The sequence below is a fragment of the Pezoporus flaviventris genome, unplaced genomic scaffold, assembly GCF_033815535.1.
Source record: "Pezoporus flaviventris isolate CSIRO_AGI_PZ_B2104156 unplaced genomic scaffold, CSIRO_AGI_Pfla_v1 ptg000015l, whole genome shotgun sequence".
Classification (NCBI taxonomy): Eukaryota; Metazoa; Chordata; class Aves; order Psittaciformes; family Psittacidae; genus Pezoporus; species Pezoporus flaviventris.
In genome coordinates this window covers 14,890,555-14,912,018 of record NW_026892563.1, presented here as the reverse complement: position 1 = coordinate 14,912,018, position 21,464 = coordinate 14,890,555, and the positions used below count along the sequence as shown (strand labels likewise).

At 40.0% G+C, this 21,464-nt stretch overlaps 1 protein-coding gene across 4 annotated transcripts in view; it reads left to right on the top strand.

The window, feature by feature from the left end:
- Positions 1 to 13,094, top strand: part of IGSF5 (immunoglobulin superfamily member 5) — a 46,494-nt gene extending 33,400 nt beyond the window's left edge. For 3 of the 4 annotated variants that reach the window (XM_061453550.1, XM_061453549.1, XM_061453551.1), the window contains exons 7-9: positions 1,948 to 2,060; positions 3,774 to 3,850; positions 12,322 to 13,094. In XM_061453550.1, the coding sequence (XP_061309534.1) occupies positions 1,948 to 2,060; positions 3,774 to 3,850; positions 12,322 to 12,390 (259 nt within the window). In that variant the 3' untranslated portion in view covers positions 12,391 to 13,094. Of the gene's footprint in view, positions 1 to 1,947; positions 2,061 to 3,773; positions 3,851 to 4,412; positions 5,530 to 12,321 lie in introns of those variants that run through there. The other variant, XM_061453552.1, reaches the window with a different exon arrangement.
- The last annotated feature ends 8,370 nt before the right edge of the window (positions 13,095 to 21,464 follow it).

Sequence of the window (21,464 nt, the reverse complement as noted above, 5' to 3'; positions counted from 1 at the left end):
ACCATGTTGCCTTGTACTACAGGAATACCCAGCTTCATTAACAGTCTTTTGCAGGGAAATTTTATGAAGGTCTGTTGACAGATTTCCATTTATAGAGCACTTTATTGATACAAAACAAAGTAAGGAGATTAGGGAAACACTATTTTCTTCTGATGAAATCATGCTAATTATGCCATGCCATACTAGTAAACTTCCACATGATTTCTTAGTAATACTAGACTGACCATTTTGCTAGGTGCAGTTATATGAATAGGGCAGGTCTAAACCATCAGGGAATGGTAGGCCAGAAACAGGTACAACTTGCATAACAGTTTTGCTATGAATAAAGTCCTACAAAGCCTTTATGCTGGGATTCTGACTTGGTTCTGCCAAAAGCAGATGTGTTAACCCTGCTAATGCAAAAACCAATTGAATATGCAGGGAAGTATCTGCCCCACAATGGGGACTAGTGTGACTGGGTCTTTGTCCTTCCCAGAACCCTACCTCACTGATGTGTGCCTGCACAGTGCTTTCTTTCAGAAAACCTGAAAAGTTCCTCTTTTTCCCATTAATTTTAACCATGAGTTATTGCACTGACTTCATAAATGTTGCTTACACTTTGAAAGTTAAGCAAATGCTTAACCAAATACAAAACCACTGGGGTGAGTCCAGGCTCTATGGCTCAGCTCTTAGAATACTTAGAAGCTCAGTATTGACAGTTCTGCAAAGTTTTACCATGTGTAAATAATGACACTGAAACTACAGCAATTATTTACAATAACTTACAGATTTTGTAGGTTAGGTGTTGGTGGTTATTTTTCTTCTTGGGGAGAACTTACCTGCAGTAGAATGATGATTCCGTTTTGGAAGCTGTGTAGTAGTAATGAAGAAGTGGTGAGACTAAAGAACATTGTTTTACTTCCAACATTTATTTTGACTCTGCTTGCTATGTTTCTGTAACTCCTACACTTTTTTTTGTAGCTGTTTTCGATTTGGTTACTACACTGAGTTTGTTGAGATCCAAGGATCAGATAAAATAGACAGTACAGTATCATGTAGCATGTGGAGATGATATTCCTAAACAACTGTTCTTGTCTTCTAGCAACGATGAGAGGTTTCTTAGTGGTATCTAACACATTTATCTCCTAAAAAAAGCCACTGATGAACCTGGCTCATCAGATCCATATGTGCGTCAGTAATGCTTATCTGAAAATCTGTGGGCCTGCAAATTCCTACTAAACATAAGAAAGCAAATGCAGCAGTTTCCACAAATTTTGCTAACCAAGAATATTTTCCGCTTCCCCTACAAATCCCTGGGTTGTCAGAATCGTGTCATTTTGTGCTTGCCGCACCAGAAACTGAAGCAGAGATGGACCTGGGACTATCCTGAAGAGAAGTCTGTGGTCAGAACAGATGAATAGCACATCTCTTCTAGCATAAAAGTTTTGAGTAAAAAGGGACTTTTTTTTTTTCTCACTGTGCAGCTATGAAGGTGAAAATTAACTTTGGAGTGTACAGATGAATCACTTGGGAGCTAACTGTGGTGATGTGAGATAACATGCTTTGTTTTGGCAATTGAGGGGGACTCAAATCACCAAAACGATGAGCTGTCACAGGTGACCTAGCTGGTATTCCATTACTGAGCCACTGAATATCCTGTAATTTAGAATTAGAAATCAGAATTAATTTTCTACAAAACCTGTGATTTGGAACAGAGTCTTCAGTCTTTGAAGATTGCTCACTTTATTTTCCTGCTTTCTGATAATGGTGGAACTTTCTAAATGGAATTTCACAATAAGGTAATACTTATATGGGACAAGATTTGTACTAGCTAATTACTTGGAAGGCCCAGATATACTTTGCACCTATTTTTCCTGAAGTAAAGCATATACTTTTTTCTCTGTAACCTACTACCCAGGAGTTCTCGTATCATAATGAAGTTCTAATCACAGGCCTTTTTGTTTCTAGAAAAGTTTCATCTGAGAAGAACAAACATGGTGATTTGCAAAACAGGCAAAGGCATGGTAGTGAAAATCAGGGATATATTCCAGAAGAACTGTGGAACACAGAACAAAGCCCAGGTGAATATAAGCTGGTGAATCACATATTGTCAAGCTGCTTCTCAGTATAGGCATTTTGGACAACATTTCAAGCAATTACAAGATTCCATAATACTTTGTGAAGGACTCGTGCTTGGTCTGAACGTTTCAGATTTTCTAGAGTATGGTCCTTCAAAATTATTGAGAAAATATGAAAGTTCATTGCAGTTGAGTTTAGTTTTAGTTCTGGGTTTGTTTTTTAAATGTCTTTATTCTTCAAAATATCTCCTGGGGCCAGAGGTAGGAGTACTGGATTCCCATACGTAGTAAATTTAGGCAGTATTTTATAGTTGGTCTGTAAAAACAAAAATCCACCACCGCAAACAAAAAAAGAATGCAAACAAAAAAAAAAACACCCTCACCCCCATTCCCCCCAAAAAAAGAAGGGAATGAAAAAAGGCAGTTAGTGAACTCTGATTTTACTGATAAATGACTAAGGCATTATAAATTCTAGTCCTTAAGTACAAAGAGTCTTCAAAAGCAAATGTAAATCTCCACTAAATTGTTACCCACCACTTGCCTTTATAACCATGCTATTATCAAAACGTTTAATCAAACACTTAATGACATAAAATTATTGTGCAGAGTCTATAATCCAGGCATACATCCTTTTCTCTCTGGCAAATAAATTGTGAAGAATTAAGTACAGTGGAAAGATTTCAGGAGCATGTAGTATTGTAAAATGTAACAGTTATAAAAAATATTAAAGGAAAACTAAATAGACCTGGACAAACTGATTCCACTGGGTCCTAGATGGGCTCCTTTCATAGTCATTAGTGTGCTGGGTGGACCTTGGCTGGCCACCAAGTGCTCAACAAGTTGCTCCATCAGTCCCCCTTCCCAGCAGGACAGAGGAATAAAACAGGATAGAAAAGTCAATATAAGGACAGGAAAACAGATTGAAGTCCTTCACAGACTTGTCCAGTGTGGATCCTTACCCCACAGGCTGCAGTTCTTCAAGAACTTTTCTAGGATGGGTCCTTTCCGTGATACAGTCCTTCAGGAATGGAGTGCTTGAGCATGGGTTCCCCATAGGGTCATAGTTCCAGACAGAAAATGTGTTCCTGCTTGTCTTCACAGACCACAGCTCCTGGCAGGAGTCTGCTCCAGTGTGGTCTCTCCACATGCTTTAGCTTTGCCCAGGGCAGGTCCCCCTGCTCTGGCATGGGGTCCTCCACAGACTGCAGGTGGTTATCTGCTCCATCATGGACCTCTGTGGTCTGCAGGGTGACAGCCTGCCTCATCGTGGTCTTCTCCACAGGCTGCAGGAGAATCTTTGCTTTGGTACCTGGAACATGTCCTCTTCACTGACTTAGATGTCTGCAGGGTTATTTCTCTAACATTTTGTCACTCTTCTTTCACACCTCCTGTTGCACAGTGTTTTTTTTACCTGTTCTTAAACACAGAGGTGCCACCAGTGTTGATGATGGGCTCATCTTTGGCCAGCAGCAGGACCATCTTGGAGCTAGCTGGAACTTGCTCTGTCAGACATGGGAGCAGCTTCTGGTGTCTCCTCACAGAAGTCTCCCCTGCAAGCTCTCCACTACTACAAAAAACTTACAATGTTAGTCCAACAAGTTAGTTAGAGTTTGGCTCACAATATTTAATTATATTTAGCTGTATTTGTGAATGGCTTGTGTTTTGTGCCATGGTGGACACCGAATGATAATAATCTTGTATATATCCTTGTTACAGGAATTGCCTCTCTTCCTGCAGTATCTTCAAAGTTCACTGTCCCTGCTGCAGATTTACACATCAGTTCTTCACGAAAGGTAATTATAATGCTGATCTCTTGAACTTTTTTCTTTTTCAAACTGTGTATTATACTATATCCAAACAGATTTTGGGTGAAGGTAGACATTTATAAGTCAGTTGAAGATGCAATTGGATGAGTAGAATGTCTGTTCAGCATTCCTGAATGTTCAGTTTGTAAGTGAGGGTATTCGCCTCAGATTTAGATTGAATTTTGGGAAAGATGGGAGGTGAGGGAGAAACAGCCTTGACATTCAGAGTAACTCTGGCTTGGTTTTTGAGAATTCACATCTTGTGTATGCTGTACATTAAACCATTATAATGTAGAGGTTTGCTTTGCTCTGAGAAGGTAATAATTCTAGACAGCTTTTATATAAATGCCTTTGCCAAAGTCTACAGTGTTCTTGTTGTTCTCCCCAGTTGCCAGACTGGAGGAGATGTGGGTATAAGATGGAGGCACTGTTGAAGTTGAGGTTTGAGGTTCCTTTGCAAACAAAATCCAGTGCAGATACAGTAAATAAATATGGATTTTCTCTGGATCATTTCTTGATTGCATTTTCCGATTACACTTCCACATTGCAGAAGTTGATTCACTCAGGAGCTTTACACTGGCTTTAGAAACCTTTGGTATCTCAGAAGTAAATGATGGAAAGGAGAAAGTGCAGCTAATACTTAGTCCACCCTAGAGCTTTGTTCCCTTTCCACATGGCTAACAGGTAAAGAAGTAGAGCTCAGTGCTTATTCCTCTGCTTGTTCTCTTCTCAGCTACCTCTGTTCTGAAAGATGGTGCTGGGCTCACTTAGCTTCTAATTAAGAAGCTATTCTAATATAGATCTTAATTTATGCCCTATATTTGTAAAATACTTGTAGCACCTTCATGGTGGTTTTTGCCAATTTTTCTTGGAAAGTGGCAATGATGTGGTACTGAGTTCACTCCTCAACACAGTGATAACTCATTTGTTTTTGAAGAGCTGTTTCAACATGTACAATGCAGAAATCTGTCTTGGGATGACATGGCATATAAATCGTAGCAGAGCATGTCTAGTTCTTTTGGCACACAATGAAATTTAGGAAGTACTCAGTCAATGATTAAAACAATGATCAAAATAATAACAGTAACAATAATAGCAATGTTACTGATGTATTTGTGGCTGGTGGTTATTATATTTGACACTAATTACCTGTCAAAAAACCACTATTAAAGCAAAGCTGAAAAGCATGTACAGAACAGGTTCAGTGTGGATCTGTAATGCTGAGCAATAGTTTGAGACAGTGCTTGATGTGCTTATGAACAGGATTATAAGGCACTGGCTATGTTTACATGCACAAGGCATATGGCATATTATGGTCTGCTCTGAGAAACAAAAGCGCTTTTGCTGAGGACCCTGTATCCACCATATACGCGTTTCACGGGGACGCAATAACTTCAGTTAGCCTTACCTGTTTCCCAGTGACTGGGTTCTCATTGGTGGTTGATGTGCTGTGAATTAAGCTATCTGGTGTCATCTCAAAGGTAGCCAAATTGAGTGCTCTCAGGCAGCTTCACAGTGAGAACTGTAGTGTTGTGAGTCAGGACCAACAGGAGACTGTGTTCACAAGTATTGAGTTAATGCTCCTGATTCAAGCTGAAACATGAATGTAGGTGCAGCACTCTATGTTAAATACTAGTTTAGATGGCCTAGGAGGTCTCTTGCAACCCAGTGACTAGGGAACACAGAAACAGGCACGAAGCATAAAGTTGAGCTGTTTCTGTTAAACCGGTTGTCCTTGGTAGTGTTCAAGGTCAGGCTGGATGGGGCTTTGAGCACCCTGGTCTAGTGGAAGGTGCCCCTGCCTGTGGCAGGGGGGTTGGAACTAGATGATCTTTAAGATCCCTTCCGAACAAAACCATGCTATGAGTCTATGGTAATACTTGGTATAAGTAAGTCCGTTGTGGTGGCTTCTAGCTGCATCACTAACTGCATACGCATTTTTGAAAAGAGATAATCTAGAGGTGAACATTATTTATAGCTGTTTTCCATATGTTGGAGGAAGATTTATCAATGTACAAATGGCTTGTGAAGGCAACCCATTTCTCAGTTTGAACAGGACTTTGCAGTATATTGTGATGGCCCTATCTTGTGTATGCAGAAGCTGATAAAATTTGACAAATTGCATTAAATCGTGAATTTGCAGTCCATAACTTATATTTATAGCAGTACATACAAACATAGTAAAACATTTCCCAGACAAACTTTCATAATCTTCCTTGTTAATAATAATAAAGGTTTTCTGACAAAAAGTGTTACTGGATTCATTCTAATAAAGTTTAATCACCACTTTTGCCAATATACTGCATACTAAACATTATGGTGCCCTTTTTTTATAAAATATTTCTTGTCAAGTAGGAGAAATCAAATGGCAAGCCATATAACTGTTTGCTGATTAATGCTGAATCAAACAATTTCTTCAGAAACCACCTGCCTTCCTGCCACTGCATTTTCTAAATACAAAGAGCTGTGTTTCTCAGGTGACTTTCCTTGTGTGGAGACTGGAAATGTTCCCAAAGGTATTCCATTGTTTACTTTTCTGGACTGTTTAATGAGAAATAGGGGGTAAAAAACAGGAGAAGTTAGAGAGAAGAGAATTTTATTTTTTTCCATAGTGAAGGAGGTCATAAAGGGGTAGACTCCAGCAAATTGCCTCTCTCTCCCTGGATAATCACAAAAAATTAGCAAATGTCCTTGCAGTGCTTCTATGGAAGTCGAGAAGAAGGAGTGGAGAATCCAAGTCCTCCCTCAGGAGCATGGGGGAAGAAACATCTACTTATGGAAAGAGTCACAGAGACTGGAGACCTAAAGCCTTGGCTCTCCACCTGCAAAGTGAAAAAATCTAATATTTCTGTGGTTGGCTTCCCTGTCATCTTATAGGATCAGGATTAACCACAACAGCAAGGCCAGAAAATAAGTTTATGTGGGCAAAGTCTGAATGGACAGTTCTAAAATTAGAAGAAGCTCATAGAATTGGAGATGAGATGAAAAGCAGGGCTATCACAGTGAATCAGGTTAGTATTTTGACTGAACAGAGGTGATCATACCTGCTGCACAGCCCATTTCTCCCACCCCCGAGAGAAAACTGTGTGGAAAATTTCAGCACAGGGCAGAGGCATTAAGCATCCTTCCTGAGTCTCTGAAGGTATCAGCTTCAAATTTTATCCTTTCTGTTCTGTATGTAAAAAGTTATATTTTCAAATGATTTCAGAGATTAGCGGAGACTTGGTGTCGCAGTGTTTGTTTCCTGTACCTGGACACAACCAGGTACAGAGCTGAAAAACCTGGTGGGTGTCACTGTAAAAGGTGACAATAGAAAATTGCTTAGGTCAGCTACTGGAGTTCAAACTCTTTGAATCAGAAACTAATATAAAATGTTCATGGAAGATAAATGTTGCCCAGCACTTGCACTGATCAATTCACAATGTGAACAAAAGATTTGGCAAATAATCTTAGGGAAAAGTAATAGCTGAGCGAAGAAGAAGGGAGAAAAAAAGAGGCATGTGACACATTTAAAAAATGATGACTATCGAACTGAATTATTGAGCTGAGGAAAAAATTACCAGACACTAGAAGAGGAGACCAGGAGCATCAGTCAGGGGTGCTGGAAGGTCTTCATTCTGATTTCATTAGCCAAGAAAAGGTCACATGGAAAGTAGAATTACAGGCTTCTGTTTAATTGCATATTTTGTTACTGTCAGTGATGGGAGGAGCGATCCTTGCTACTACTCCCAAGGTTGAGCTTCAGGCCAAGCAGGTATTAGGGACCAAGGTCTCATCCAAGAGCCCATTTTTCATGCCCTGACCCAGTGCACAGAGCTACTTCCACAACCCAAGCACAATGGTGGGGATCCCTTGTCTTGTCTCTAGCAGGTTTTGGGGCAGTCCCACAGACAGTTTAGCCTGAACAAGGGCCATAGGGTCAGTTCTGCCAGGTCCTGAGTGACATCTCTGAGGAACAGCATTTTTTTCAAGTCCCACTGGTACAAAAAGAGCTGTAAGGACTGGACAGACTTCTGTACAAGCTTCATAATTATTCCATTTAATATGCCATAAGTGTCTCTGTGGTAGATCAGAAAACCGTTTCATAAAAGGGACTGAGTGCTCCCTTACAGTGGGCCACATTCGTCCCTGGTGAAATTCACCTGACTTCAGCAGAGCTACAGGAGGCTTGCACTTGCCATCACAGCTGCACTCCTCCTCTCCAGTCCAGAGTGAGTCACGGCTCTGTTAATGGGGAAGGATCTATTTTTCTTCTTAAATACTCCAAATGACACTCTATAAACTGGAAATATTATTTGGTGGTGGTTGTGGTTTTATACTGGGCAGGAAATGAATGATGAATTGCAGCTCCATTTATTGCACTGAATATAACTGCTCTGACTCTGAGGATTGTTTGAAAAGAAAAATTAAGCAATCAAAATCGAATTAAAAGGTCAATAAATAGAAATATAAACCAATGATGGCAAATAATTTTACCTCTACTGGTGAAATGTACTATAGAGTATGTCATGTTATGGTATTCATTGGTCAGCATATCTTAAGAGAGTAATAAATATTGATGATATAGAAAAGAAAGGTGCAGTTTATAGTGTAATTTTCCCAAGTGTCTGAAAGAAGGGGAGGAGTGATGCTATGTGGGTGGGATTAACCCATGAAGAACTGAGAAGGAATTTCCAGGCTGTATGTGTATTGATGGACAGGGAAATGTGCTGCGTGTATGAAAAGTTGCCGGGATAGAACTGGTTTGCTATTTGAAGTGATAGTGTATCCGAATTATTTTGAGGGTATCCAGGACTTTTGGGTGGGTGTTTTCCTGTAAATGAAGTGAATTTGGAATGAGAATTAAAAGCTGAGAGCAGGGGGAAATATAACCTTCAGAAACAGGAAGCTGTACCTCCCTGATTTTTGTTCTAACAGGCAAATGTGTGATGCATGCAGACATTTTTGGAAGTACTTCTACCACATCAATTTCAGCAATTTGTTTTAATGTAGTTGGGCTTGGAGGTTTGTTTTTTTTTTTGGCTGGCTAATAGCAGGCAAATCCTTCAGCTTATCACACATTTCCACAGCGTCAGCGTCTGAGGAGCTGCCATCTGTCAAATTAATGTAAAGATCAGAACCCTGTTTCATAATGCCAGATGTGTGTTCATCATTCATATCACTGATATCATATGGGTTGCAGAAATGACTACAACATACTTGTAATAGCAGAAGTCCTTCTTTCATTGACTGAAGACTGAAGTGTATTCAAAATATCACTGAAGGGTCCAACTCTGAAATCAGCTGATACACTCATTTTACATTCTGATTCATCCATATATTCCTAGCTGTCTGTTTGTCTGGCTGAACAGCTGGAAGAGGTGGAAAGATTTGGGCAGCTGTTTAACCAACCAAACCAACAAACTGTGCAAAGCTTTTCCTATTATAATAGTCCTTTTTATAGTAATCCCTATGAAAAGTGATGGTAAGTCAACAGGCAGGTTTTGAAACCTGTGCCTGCCAAATAGCTGTGGTTAACTAGATGCCAGGATGACAGTACAAAGAGACTTAAAGCCATGTAGAAGAAATGCTGATGGTACTGCATCCTTACTGGTAGAAGGGACCACCTTAGGAACTCGCTCCTGTAATGCTGGGCTGTGCAGCTAACCACTAGAGCTGTCATTTTTTCTGTTCAATGTGTAGGATGTAATGATTAATGAAACCATTTTTTCTCAAACTGGGACTGACAAGACTAATAGAGCACTGAATATGAAGAAGAAACAATTTTGAAATCAAAACCAAGCAAAGGCTCTAGCAGTTGTGGCATATCAGGTTCTAAATGTGAAATGGTTCTTGTGGTCTTACTCCTCTGCATTTTGTATTTATAACGTGTTGTATGAGAACTTCTACAGCACCGGAAAATGAGTTTTAGGTCACTGAGCAGCAGCCAGCAGCCTCCATTTCAGTAAAGTTATATCCAATGAACTTAAACCTCAGTGAGGCTATGCTATTTCAAAGAAAGCTCCACTGAAAATGGGCCAGTACACAGCATGAGTTGACTGAAATTCATGAAATTATTCATTAATTGATATCAGAGCACAGTGAGAATAAAATATAAGTAACCTATAGTTTTTGCTCTAGAGCAAGTAACAGCAGGGCAAAGGCAAACCATCGTGGGCACAGTCCCTAGCCCAGGAGCAAACCTGCTGTTTGGTTTCTGCTTCTGTGGTGAGGAGAAATGACAAGGCAAGGCAGGGGCTGGGTGGCTTACACTTGCAGATGAGATTTTTCAAGCAAAAGAGGCATGCTTGGGTTACATTTTCCCCAGTGCTCTCAGGGCAGCCTAGATTCAGCTGGTGCAAGTCCTCTGACTCCCTCCTGTTCAAAACCACATGCAAACCGAAAGTTTCTGCTCTACTGCCTACTAATGGCCCTAGCCTCTGCCTCTTTTGGTATTACTTGAACCTCCTGATTAATATCTTTGTTCTTTAGCAAATCTGGATGCAATACAGTATTTTCACGCACAAAGTTCTGGGAAATATTTCCACCTCAGTATTTTGCTAAACATGAGATTCAAATAATGAACTATTTCAGGAAGTTTCAGAAACAGAGTTCAGTGAGGTGCTTTTGGACCCCCTCTGAAACTTTCTGGCTACTCAGTATGCTGGCTAGTTCAGCATACTATATGCTGAAAGGGCAGTCCACAGTATCTGAAAGCACTTGTTTTCCACATACATAATGCTTGCCTTCAGCATTGTTCAGATTGTTTTTTCCTTCCATTCTACTTGTAAGTTGGGTATTTTTGGGAGGAGCAGGAGTAGAGAGCTTCTCAAAACTTTGTCCTAGTGAGAAAGCCTGGTATAACAGACCTGTAATTGAAAGATCATGAAATTCCAAATAACTGTTCTGCTGTAATGGAACAAATCTTATCACATATTAATCTCCAGGGTAACTCAGAGCAGAGGAAACTTCTGATGTGTACTGGAAATAAATGAAAGATGTCTCTGTTGAGCATCAATAAGGTCTTTGGGCTGAACTGCAAGAAATTAAGTGCAGCAGAGAGATCCTGGAAAAGGTCTCTTGAGCACAAACAGGCAATCCTGTTACTTCCCAGAGCCTATCTTCTCTGCAGAAATAAACAGTAAAGAAGGGTAAATTTAGAAAACAGCAGTATGTTCTGGCAATAAAAAGAGGTGGGGGAGGGGGAGAGTTGTATTTAAAACAGAAGGCAGCCGTCTTATGGAATGTTTCCAGGATAGTTATATTTATCCCATGCTTTTCCTTGAGGTGCTGGAACTCATTAACTACCAGAGACATGTTGTGCACATTTGTTATCTAACATTTTCCTCTATGGCTCATTCAATAATGTATATGTACCAAGTGCATTATTTAAGATGTTTAATGCTGGAAGAAGACCAAGGCAATACAGACTGTACATGATTAATGCTCTAGAAACAAAACACAGAAAGACTGGTCAATAGTTAGGAACCCGATTGGGCTTGATGAAAAATTCCACTGGGAGGATCTGAAATTTCCGTTCACTTCCAAGGCCTTGAGACCAAGTGGGGAAGTTGCAAGGAACAGTAGCCAGCAGATGATAAGATCTACTTGGAGGTAGATAAAACCAACACTGGGGCTGGCCACAGCAAACCCTTTGGCTGTCATGGTTCATTTAGGAAGCTATGCGAAGAGACTTCTTTAGAACTTTGGAAGAAATTTCCATCCCTTAGGGCTACTTTGTAATTATCTATGTGAAATCCCACTACTACATTTAAATATCCAAAATGTACGTTTCTTGGATGCTTTTGAGAATGAATTTTTCTTTGTCTTTTCCCTTGCAATGATATTTCATAAAAGCACATAAGCAATTAGGACTGGAAATCCACTGCAGTGGTTGCAAATGAGGATAGTGATTTCAAAACTGCTAAGCATTTGCCCTGCACTGATCCCACTGGGGTCAACTTGAAAACAAGCTGCTGTTGGTGGAAGTGGCATCATGCCAATCATGGAAACTTTAAAAAAAGCTTGCCTTGAAAAAACACTGGGATACTGACAGAGGTCTTTCAGATACATGAAATACTGGTGTGCTTATTGTTGCAATTTCTAATGTATTTGGAAAGCCATGTCAAATGTTAAGTTTTTGTTACAGCTTAATGGGTAGTTTCCTTAAGAGAACCAGAGGAGAAATGTCCATCATGTTTTGCTTAAAAGAATGCAGACTGCAAAGTCCACAAAAAGTTTTCAGCAAAAGACCAGTTAATGAATTCCCAGAACTGCCAGCTGTGTGTTGCATGTGAAGCTTTTGTTCTGCTGTTCATTCTTTCCTTTGTATTTAGATTTTGAGTGAGCTGATGCTGATAGATTGCATTTTGGTATAATATTTTGGGGTGAGGGTTTGGCAGGTGATCTCTTGAGGACCTTTGTGGGACTGCTTTTCTAGGATTTCTTCAACTTCCGTAACTGCTCTTACTCTCCCATAGGTGGGATCTCAAAGACGTGCTGATTATCTGATCAGCCCAAAGAAAATTAGAAACATGACACTTGTTTAGGATGTACCTCTCCAGGGAACTTCTCCATCACTTTTATTTTGCACATTTGGATGGCTTCCTGCAACAAAGAAAGGTTAACACTACTTCTCTCAGTTTAAGCTATAAGTTATTTTTCTATTTTTTCCTCATATAATGAATTAAAATTGCAACCTTTATAATGTAGCATGATATCTCAGCAAAATAATGGACATAAATGACAGCTTTAACTTCAGGCAATGATGGGACTGTACAAGAACAAGAATCTGTGCTTTGGATCCCAAGGAAATCAGCAAAACTCCTATCAGACAGAAATGTTTGGTTATCCACAGCAAGATCAAGGACTGGAACTGCAAGACATTTCTTAGTTCAGAAGAACTGGTTAATAATAACACTGATTACTACAATATGTACTGCTTTTTTAATGTACTTTATGTACAGCTGGTCATCGTGAGCTTATAGATCAACAATATTTTTCAATTTCAGTTCTGTAATAAAATCAAGGGAAGTTTCATGAGAGCTGCTTCAAAATTTCTAACAAAAGTATCTTTGGATCAGAAATTAAATTGTTTCATTTCAATATGTTATTTTGTTAAAGGCATTTGTCTTAAATCAAATGTTCTATTTTTAAATAAAAACCAATTACTTATGTATCCAAAAAAAATCTGTTTAGATTGAAATGCAATATCTTAAGCTGAAAAATGTGGATTTGAAAATCCTGACTTTTAGTACTTGTTCCTTGAATGTTTTATGTCTCTGTTCTACTTGTGGGCTGAGCTTGGCAGCCAAGTGGCTTGGGTCATAGCAAATGGTGACTGCTGGACCAAATTGTTTCATCAGGGACAGAGCTGATAATGACCATGGGAAATACACTTTAGCTAGGCAACCTTCTCAGTAGAGCAGATCTAGCACATGGACCCTGTATGTTCCTTCCCAATCTAAAAATGTTTTGTTTGAAATTTTGTATTTAATCATAAAAAAGTTCAGGCTTATGGGGTTTTTTTACAAAAAGGCAAACTTCTTCCAGAAAAAAAAGTTCTTTTCAGTGTGCTCAGCTTTCTACCCACTCAAAGCATTCTGAATTATTCAGTGTTCTGCATGTTAATCTTTTGTATGAACCAGTGCAGGTGCTCTTTGAGTGCTGGAAGAAGCTAGTACATAGAATTATTTTCAGTGATAATCTGTGCAGGAAAAAGGAAAAAACTGAAACCTAATCTCAGGAAGAAGAGGTTGTTTTGCATGTTTAGCATTTGGCATCTCATTAAACTGTAACAGATTTTGCACTGCTAGTTGTGATTTCAGTCAGTCTGTCAGAGCAAGCGCTGAGACCCATTCACAGTCTCCCATTTGCAATTGTATACAAAGCTGTTACAGATTCTGACTATCTACACTCTTTCTGTCCTTTTTGGTTAAGGAGGAGCTTTGAAATGCATTCCTATTGAATGCCATTATACCACCAGCACTATATGTAAGTAACTGTATGTTACACACAGAAAATATAAGCAATTCACATTGTGAATTATCTGTGGGTTTTTTTCTCTGAGCTAAGAGGCAGACTCTTGTGTCAAGCAATATGGTGCCTTCCATGCTGGGGAGTCCCTACTGAGATTTCCATGCTGTGCTACCTGCTGCTTGAGGCTCCTCAGAGGACACTGGAAGTGCTTCCCAAATCACCTTTCAGGCTGTGGCTGGGCAAAAACCACCTTCTGGTGCTGCTGGTGAATGAATGAGCTGACATGAAGCCCCCTCTCAGGTAACTCTGTGGGAACATCTTCCCTGCTAACAGCTCCAAGCTGTCAGTCAGATATCAGGGGCATGCAGCCGGGTCACCCTCCAGCTGTTCATCTCACCTGAGCTGGAAGGTGCTCCAGCATGCCATGCTTACCCAGGAGCCACTTGCCAGCAGATGGTTGCCAGTGGACAGCAATAGGAATGTGCAATGACTGCACATCCCACTGCTTGGAGCAAAGGCTTTTTGCATAGATAGGTACCACAACCATGGAAACGCACACATTTACCAGAGTCTGGAGCTATTTTTCTTCCTGCCAGCTACAAGAATGCATCCCACACAGCTATGGTATACTCTTAACAGCATTAGCATGTGGTTAAAATTCCTATGGTGTCCTTGAAATTTATACTTGTGGGCATTTGTATGCTTCTTGATTTGTTTTCTTCAGACATGTTATACAGCCTGTGTATCATCGCCAGTACTAGCTGTTACTTATGTTTGCAAATAGTGTTTCACAAATAACAGTGCATAAAATACAGAGACAACTTTTAGCACACGGGGAATATAAAATATGCAGGTACTTTCAGGAGGCACAGTAGACTAAGAATATTGAATTTCAGGCACTTTATGGAGACATTAATCTTTTGTACACATGCATATTGATTTGTAGTTATGACTTTAGTAATCTAGAAGTATCTAGTTTTTTACTGCTCACAGACTGTGCACAGTTGGATAGTACAAAACCCTTCCACGCTTCCTTACAAAATGTTCTGATTTGGATTCCGTACATGTATACGTGGAAATAAATGCATTAGAGGTAAGCAGTATTTCATTCTACGGTAAGGTTTCCTAAAGTTGTCTCACCAGTTTAATATTTCATAGAACATTCAGACTACCTTTAGTAGAAAGCCACTTAAAAATAACACTGTCTTCATGTGGAGGTTTCTTTTTTACAATAAAAAAGCACCTCAGGTTTGTGTGGGCTGAGCAGAATCAACAGATGAACTCTCACCAAAGAGTACTCACAATATTGACTAAACATTTGGTTTCTTACAGATCTGATTGAGCAGAGCTGCTATTTTCAATATTTATTTGGTAGAATATATAATATGTGGTGCTGCTAACCTGCAATACACCATTCTCGAGTATTTGAGTCTCCCAGTGACAGAGATCTGAACTGTTTGATTACTGGCCTCACTATCTTTCCTCAAAAAGATCGTGCATGAGGCAGGAAGGACACAGCTTCCTACAAGCTTCCCCACCAGCAGCTCCCAGAAAACCAGAGGATGGACCCCTCAAAGCATTGAAGATAACTCATTACCCTTCCCTCTCCACCCAAATAATCTTACCCATCTAAGTTGGGGCCCACCCCTAGCTCTCCCTTCCTGAATTTCTCTAAACGCCACAGCCGCATTCCCAGAAGTACAGTAAAATTAATCTGGTGGCCTCATAGTAACTGGGTAAGTAAAATTAAGCAATATCAATCAGTATAGACAGGAATGGTCCCAAGTGATCAAGCTATAATAAAAAAAACACCCCTAGCTACCAAAAGAACACTGCTCCAAACCTCCTTCTAAAGATGAGGTTGCAAATTGAAATTCAGAAAGCCACTTGCTATGGAGGAGCACGCTCTCGGTAAATGTGACTTTTATGATTAGACTCTCCTCCTACTCACCGTGATCGACTGTTGTTCTCCAGCCTATAAACTACCTGTCTCTTCTTCCCTCTGGGTGACAAGCAGCTTCATTTAACTTTAACTTTCAAGTCTCACTTTCCTCCCTCTTTACCATCTTTTCTTCTACCAAATATCTTTTCTTTAAACAAAGGCCTAATTGATACATACATAATTAAGATCTGATCATTTGTTCTCAGCTTGTATTTAGCTCTGAAAATTGCTGCTTCTATTTCAGACCTGAATAAGGGCTTGCATACCTGAAGGTTTACGTAATTTCCAGCAATACCAGCTGATCCAATAAAACACACTGCCTCTACCTGCAGACTTTCTCTGGCCTATGTACACCCACTGATGGCTGTGTATTTCCATCACCCCATCCATTGGAACTTCAGGAGCACTATGTAAACCTCAACTGACCTTCCTGAACTGTTGTTGGGAGAAATCAGAGAAAGAAAGAGAAACCAAGTCAGATCCATACTAATGTGCCTGCACCAAACTTCCTCAGCCAGTAGAAGAGTTAGCCATGCTGCTGTGAAGGTGGCATTTGAGAGGAGCACTCTGTGTTGCTGCAGTCTGTTGTGCGGAATGAGGTTCCTGCCTTTTTCCCTGGGGAATTCAGTTTTCCCTTACCCATTCCTCACCCTGCTTTCTGTTCTTTAGGAGATGCAAGTTGATAAGAACGCCTTTACATTATCCTAGAAATCATGGATTATTTATGCTAGATAAGCACGGATAGTTATTTAAATGAATATGGGTATTTGCTGGCACAGAGGAATGTTGCAATAGTCTATTTCTTTTCAGCTTAGAGAATTAATGTCTTGGATCTTCAAGTGTCATTCACATTAGCTCTCATAGCAGAACTCACGTCACACAGATGTTATTTATATTGTTTATTTTCTACTGTGGTATGATCACTCCCTCAAATGAAGCTTATACTAAGTGCTTTTTTAAAAAATCATGTTCCAGTAAAACATTCTGTTTGTTTTTGTTATGTAGAAAGAATGCCAAAATCCAGGGAAAACAATACTGAGATGTTTGTATTAGAGAAGCCAACCAGATCCATCTCAGCTCTGCCTGCAGGCCATTAGCTTCCCATCACAAAAAGCCCAGGGACTGCTCTGACCTTGGATCAGCTCATCTGTACTATTGATCCCCTTAGTGCAAACGACTTTTCAGTTTGTGGTCTCAGCTCTGCTTGCTTGGCCATGTGTTTGTGCACCCCAGGCCACTTTCCTGCAGCACTGCTACCACCCCTTTAGACATACTATGAAAGAACAAAGGGAGGCTTACGGTTCAGATCTCCTGCCCCATAGTCTTTCAGAGATGGTGGCAGACTGTATTTTTAATTCCCAGCATAAGGTGCTATGAGCTGCCAGATGCTAGGACTGTTCCATACCACCCATCAGAGACACAGTTTAATTTAGATGTTACCCTACTGTCCTTCCAAAGGACAGGCAACAAATCGCCCTTGATGAGGTGACACATTTACTTGATTTTACTACAGAGCCATAAAATTTGTTAAAATTAGCATTACGCGCTTTAGGTCTGTCTCAGTGCTTCTCTTGCATGTTGCAGCACCTATGCATAAACCAATAACCTTCATAATGATTGCTGGTCCACATCAAAAGAATGGTAAGGCAGCAATTCCTGCTCGCACATTAGCCTCATGTACTCTGCATTGCATTATTTTTTGTTATAGAGCAGTCAGGTACACTTGAATCATGCAAAATAGACACTGTTCTGTTAAAATACAAGCAAATTTAGCAGCCATTTTTGTGGAGATATGTGCCTTGGAAATTTGCAAGGCTGCTGCCTGACCTCTGAAGATATCCTCATTAACATCTGCATCATCAGCCAAGCCCTTTGATGCTGCCTATCAGGAGATGGTACCTCAGCCTGAACTCAGAAAAGGCTTCAAATTTGATCACTGCTTCTCAAGTTTCCATTAGTGAAACGAACAACTTGAAGAGGACAAAGAGATGCAGTGTCTATGCTTAGCTATCAAAATTTTCTACGGAAGAATCTGAGCCAGCAGAGGAACAGTTACTTTCCCCTACTCCTTTCATCCATTGACAGAGCAGGGGGCAAACACAGAGGAGTGACAAGAATGGGACTGCTGATCACCAGGAGTCCACACAGCCATGGTGGGGCAGTGTGATGCTCCCTAAGTGGACTAGAACAATATGCTTTGAAGAACAGCTGTAACTGCAACACAGGTTAAAATAAAATTAACCCTTTTCCCCCTAAAATTATATATGATGGTTACATCATGGATTCTGTCATAGTGGGCTATAGCTGAATTGTGCAATGCTTTAAAGCATGAGACAAGGTTTTAATATGGCTTTGTGGTCCTGCAGCAAGGTGTCATAGTTTTCTGATGAAGAAACTTCTCCTGGGCATAATGTACTGAAATATCAGCAGTACGAACATAAGAACTAATTACTGATTACCTTTCATCTTAAGATTCTGAAAAGAATTGTGACATTCTATATTGTATTGTGCAACCAAATTTGAGGAAATTTTATAAATTTGTATTAAATCACAAGTCAAGACTCTGTTCCTTTTGTTCATGAAAAGTCTTTGCTGATTTCAGTGGGGTAAATCTATTTTAAAATTGAAAGACCTTTCTTACTCAGTAGGACTGTCTAGAGTTACAAATAAATATACTCCTTCCAAGGCTGCAGTATTTTACATCTTTTTTCAACACGTAAAGATTAGCTGTGTGTATTAAATGTGTTTACAAGATGCATGTACTAAAGAGGATGGAACACTGGGAGGTGCAAGGGCTAGAAAGTACAAGGTAAAGAAGAAGGAGGCTATAGCACATATATATTCCACTGCTCTGAGCTGAAACCTAATAGCTGTGGTCTTGGGAGACCTAATGAAATGACTTAGTAGTTTTGATAGCATTCATAAGAAACTTGTCAGGGCCCCAAGTATGCCAACAGCCTCCATAGCCGTCTTTCTCTATAATCCTCCTCTTCAAGCTTCAGTTACACTTGTGTGAAAACAGCTAAGCTGTAAGGAAGAGTGGTGAGAAGCCTCATCCACAGCCTCTGCTCTTGCACCCTGAGCTCCTGGCCTGGGAGCTCAGTCACACACCCTTCTAATCCTTTTTGATAGGGCAGAGGTAGATAACATTAATATTAGATGATTATGTAGTCATTAATGGTGCTCTGAAATGGAAACTGTAAGAAGAGCCATGAGCTATGATTACTAATGTTATTACTGAAATCACTCATTTAATTGTATTTGTTAAATTTGCTGCTGTGTAAGATTTGCCTAGCAGATACCTGTGCCCTTTGTGCCCTTTGTAGCTGCTTGCAGTGGCAAGCGAGAGCCAGTGCACACCATATCCCATTTTCTGTGTCTGGCTTCCAGGGAAGTGCTGCCTGCAGACACATTCTTGGGTCATTGGCCAAGTTAATTCAAAACATCAACTAAACAGCCAGTAATTGCAATGATTTACATGTAAGTGCTATGCTGAAACTATACTGTTATTCCTACCTCAGGCACACAGTGCAGAGGATTCACCTTGCGCTGCTTGAGTTGATGCTGGAGACCTCATAGGTAAGAGTTCACTGAACTCAGTTTGCTCCATTTGCTCTGTTTTTGCTTTGCAAACATAGTTGTCAACGACTATAATTGCTAGCACAGGGTCGTTGGGTATTTCCTGTCAAGGAGCAAGAGGATTTTATGAAGGTTTAAAGATCTAACTAAAAGGTCAATTGGCATAATCAAAAATTTAAGTAATAAATCTATTATCACACTTTCAATTTCATTACCCTATTAATGATTCCTTCCCCTGGGTTAGAAGTGGCATTTCAGTGTTCAAAGCATGGCAATTCTCAATAGCCAGGTACATTTTTTAATGTACTTTATGGCTAAGATAATTCATGACACAAAAACTCTGAAGGACATAACGGTTACTTTGTTCTCTAGGCATCAGTCATATACCTCTTTAATTTAGAAATGTGTGTAAAGGAACAAGGGAATAAACATCTAATACAGAAATGGACTTCAATTGGGATGTTTATGTGCTTGTACGACTTTTTGCATGATCTGAACTGAAAGTAGCAAGAAACATTTTGGCAGTGTTTCATTCAGAGGTTCTGGTCTCAGTCCAAAATAGTTCCCCCTCTTTTGCAGCAGTGATGGAGGAAGGAGAAGAGGGACAGGAAGGGAAAAGCACATTTCAGCAGTAGAAAACAGAAAGAAGCTGACTATCACGTCTTCTCTGCTGTTGTAAACCAAACTTCATTCATTTGAAATGATTTTGTTTAAAGACCTTGCACTGAAGATCCTCTGGAGTGACAGAGGCAAAATACTGGCCTATTCTGCTAACAACTCTCCCAAGAGTCAAATCTTGCATTATACCAGTTTTATACTGATCATAATTACCTTTTCCCACTGAACCCCATGTATTGCTGATATATGCGTAGGGTAGTGACAGTATTTTGTCACTGCTTTTTAATACTGAATTTAAATGTGTCTAAGCAGATAAATAGCAAACTGTTTACAGATGCAGTACTGAGAATGTAATTAACCATCCTACTTAATGAAGTGTCATTGGGTATCACCAAAGAGCTTAAGGGTATGTACACAATATAGTATACAATATGCTTTTTACCTACTTCTCAGTCCTCGCCCTGTTCAATGCCTCATCAAACTGAGCTCTCAAGAGCAAACAACAGAAAATCCCATCAGGAGGTAAAGCTTCAGAATACATTAAAGATCCTGAGTCATCCAAACAGGCTAATGCAGGACTGGCAGGGTTTTCCTTTCCTACCGCACCAGGGTAAGAGAGGTCCAACATTAGGGAGCCCTTGCCCTTAGGACCTGGATTGAAAGGTTTTCTGCTTCCCAGAAAATTTGGGCATACTTCAGATCCCAAGAAATGTGCCCTTTAGAGATACATGTACAGGGGGAGACGGACACCACTCTGTTCTGATGTAACTCCGCAACCAAATAAGTACATAGGCTGGTTCCCCACTCAAGGAACAACTTGAGACCAGATGGGAGCCGGAAACCTGGTAGTGTGTATTAGGATTGCTGAGATATTCCTGCAAATACAGAAAATGTGCTAGAGGTAGGAACTGCAGTGAGTTTACTGTACACACAGAAGCCCTCTTTACTCATATGAAATTTGCATGAAAATATTTTCACACATCTAATTCCATGCCGCCAGGCAATACAACAGTGCATTACTGACAAAACTGTATACACAAACAAGCAAAAACTTTCCATGCTCTAGGTCAGATTCCCTTGCATGTGGTGTCCAGAAATTTATATCATATGGTTGCACTGCGTTTCCTTATGTGGGCTGTATTTCATAGCTGTTCCTGGAGCGACACAAGGATCTCACTTATGCTGGCCTTGCGCTGAGCTGGGGAATCCGTTGACCTCCAGAGATCCTTTTTGACCTAAGCTGAATTCTATGAATCTGTTTGAAACATGAAACAAGGTAAATGAATGCTCAACAAAATGGCAGCATCCTCTGTAAAAGAAGCCCTAGCAAGTTTTTGGCCTTTCCTGGATAAGAGGGACTTTATTTAATACCCTTCTTCAATATCAGGTGAACACATCTGTTCACAGTTGCATAACATCATTAAAGTTTCAGCTTCTGAAACTTGGAGTAATTTATATAAATGAGCCTACTTATTATTCATAAACTCCAAATACCTGAAAAAATAT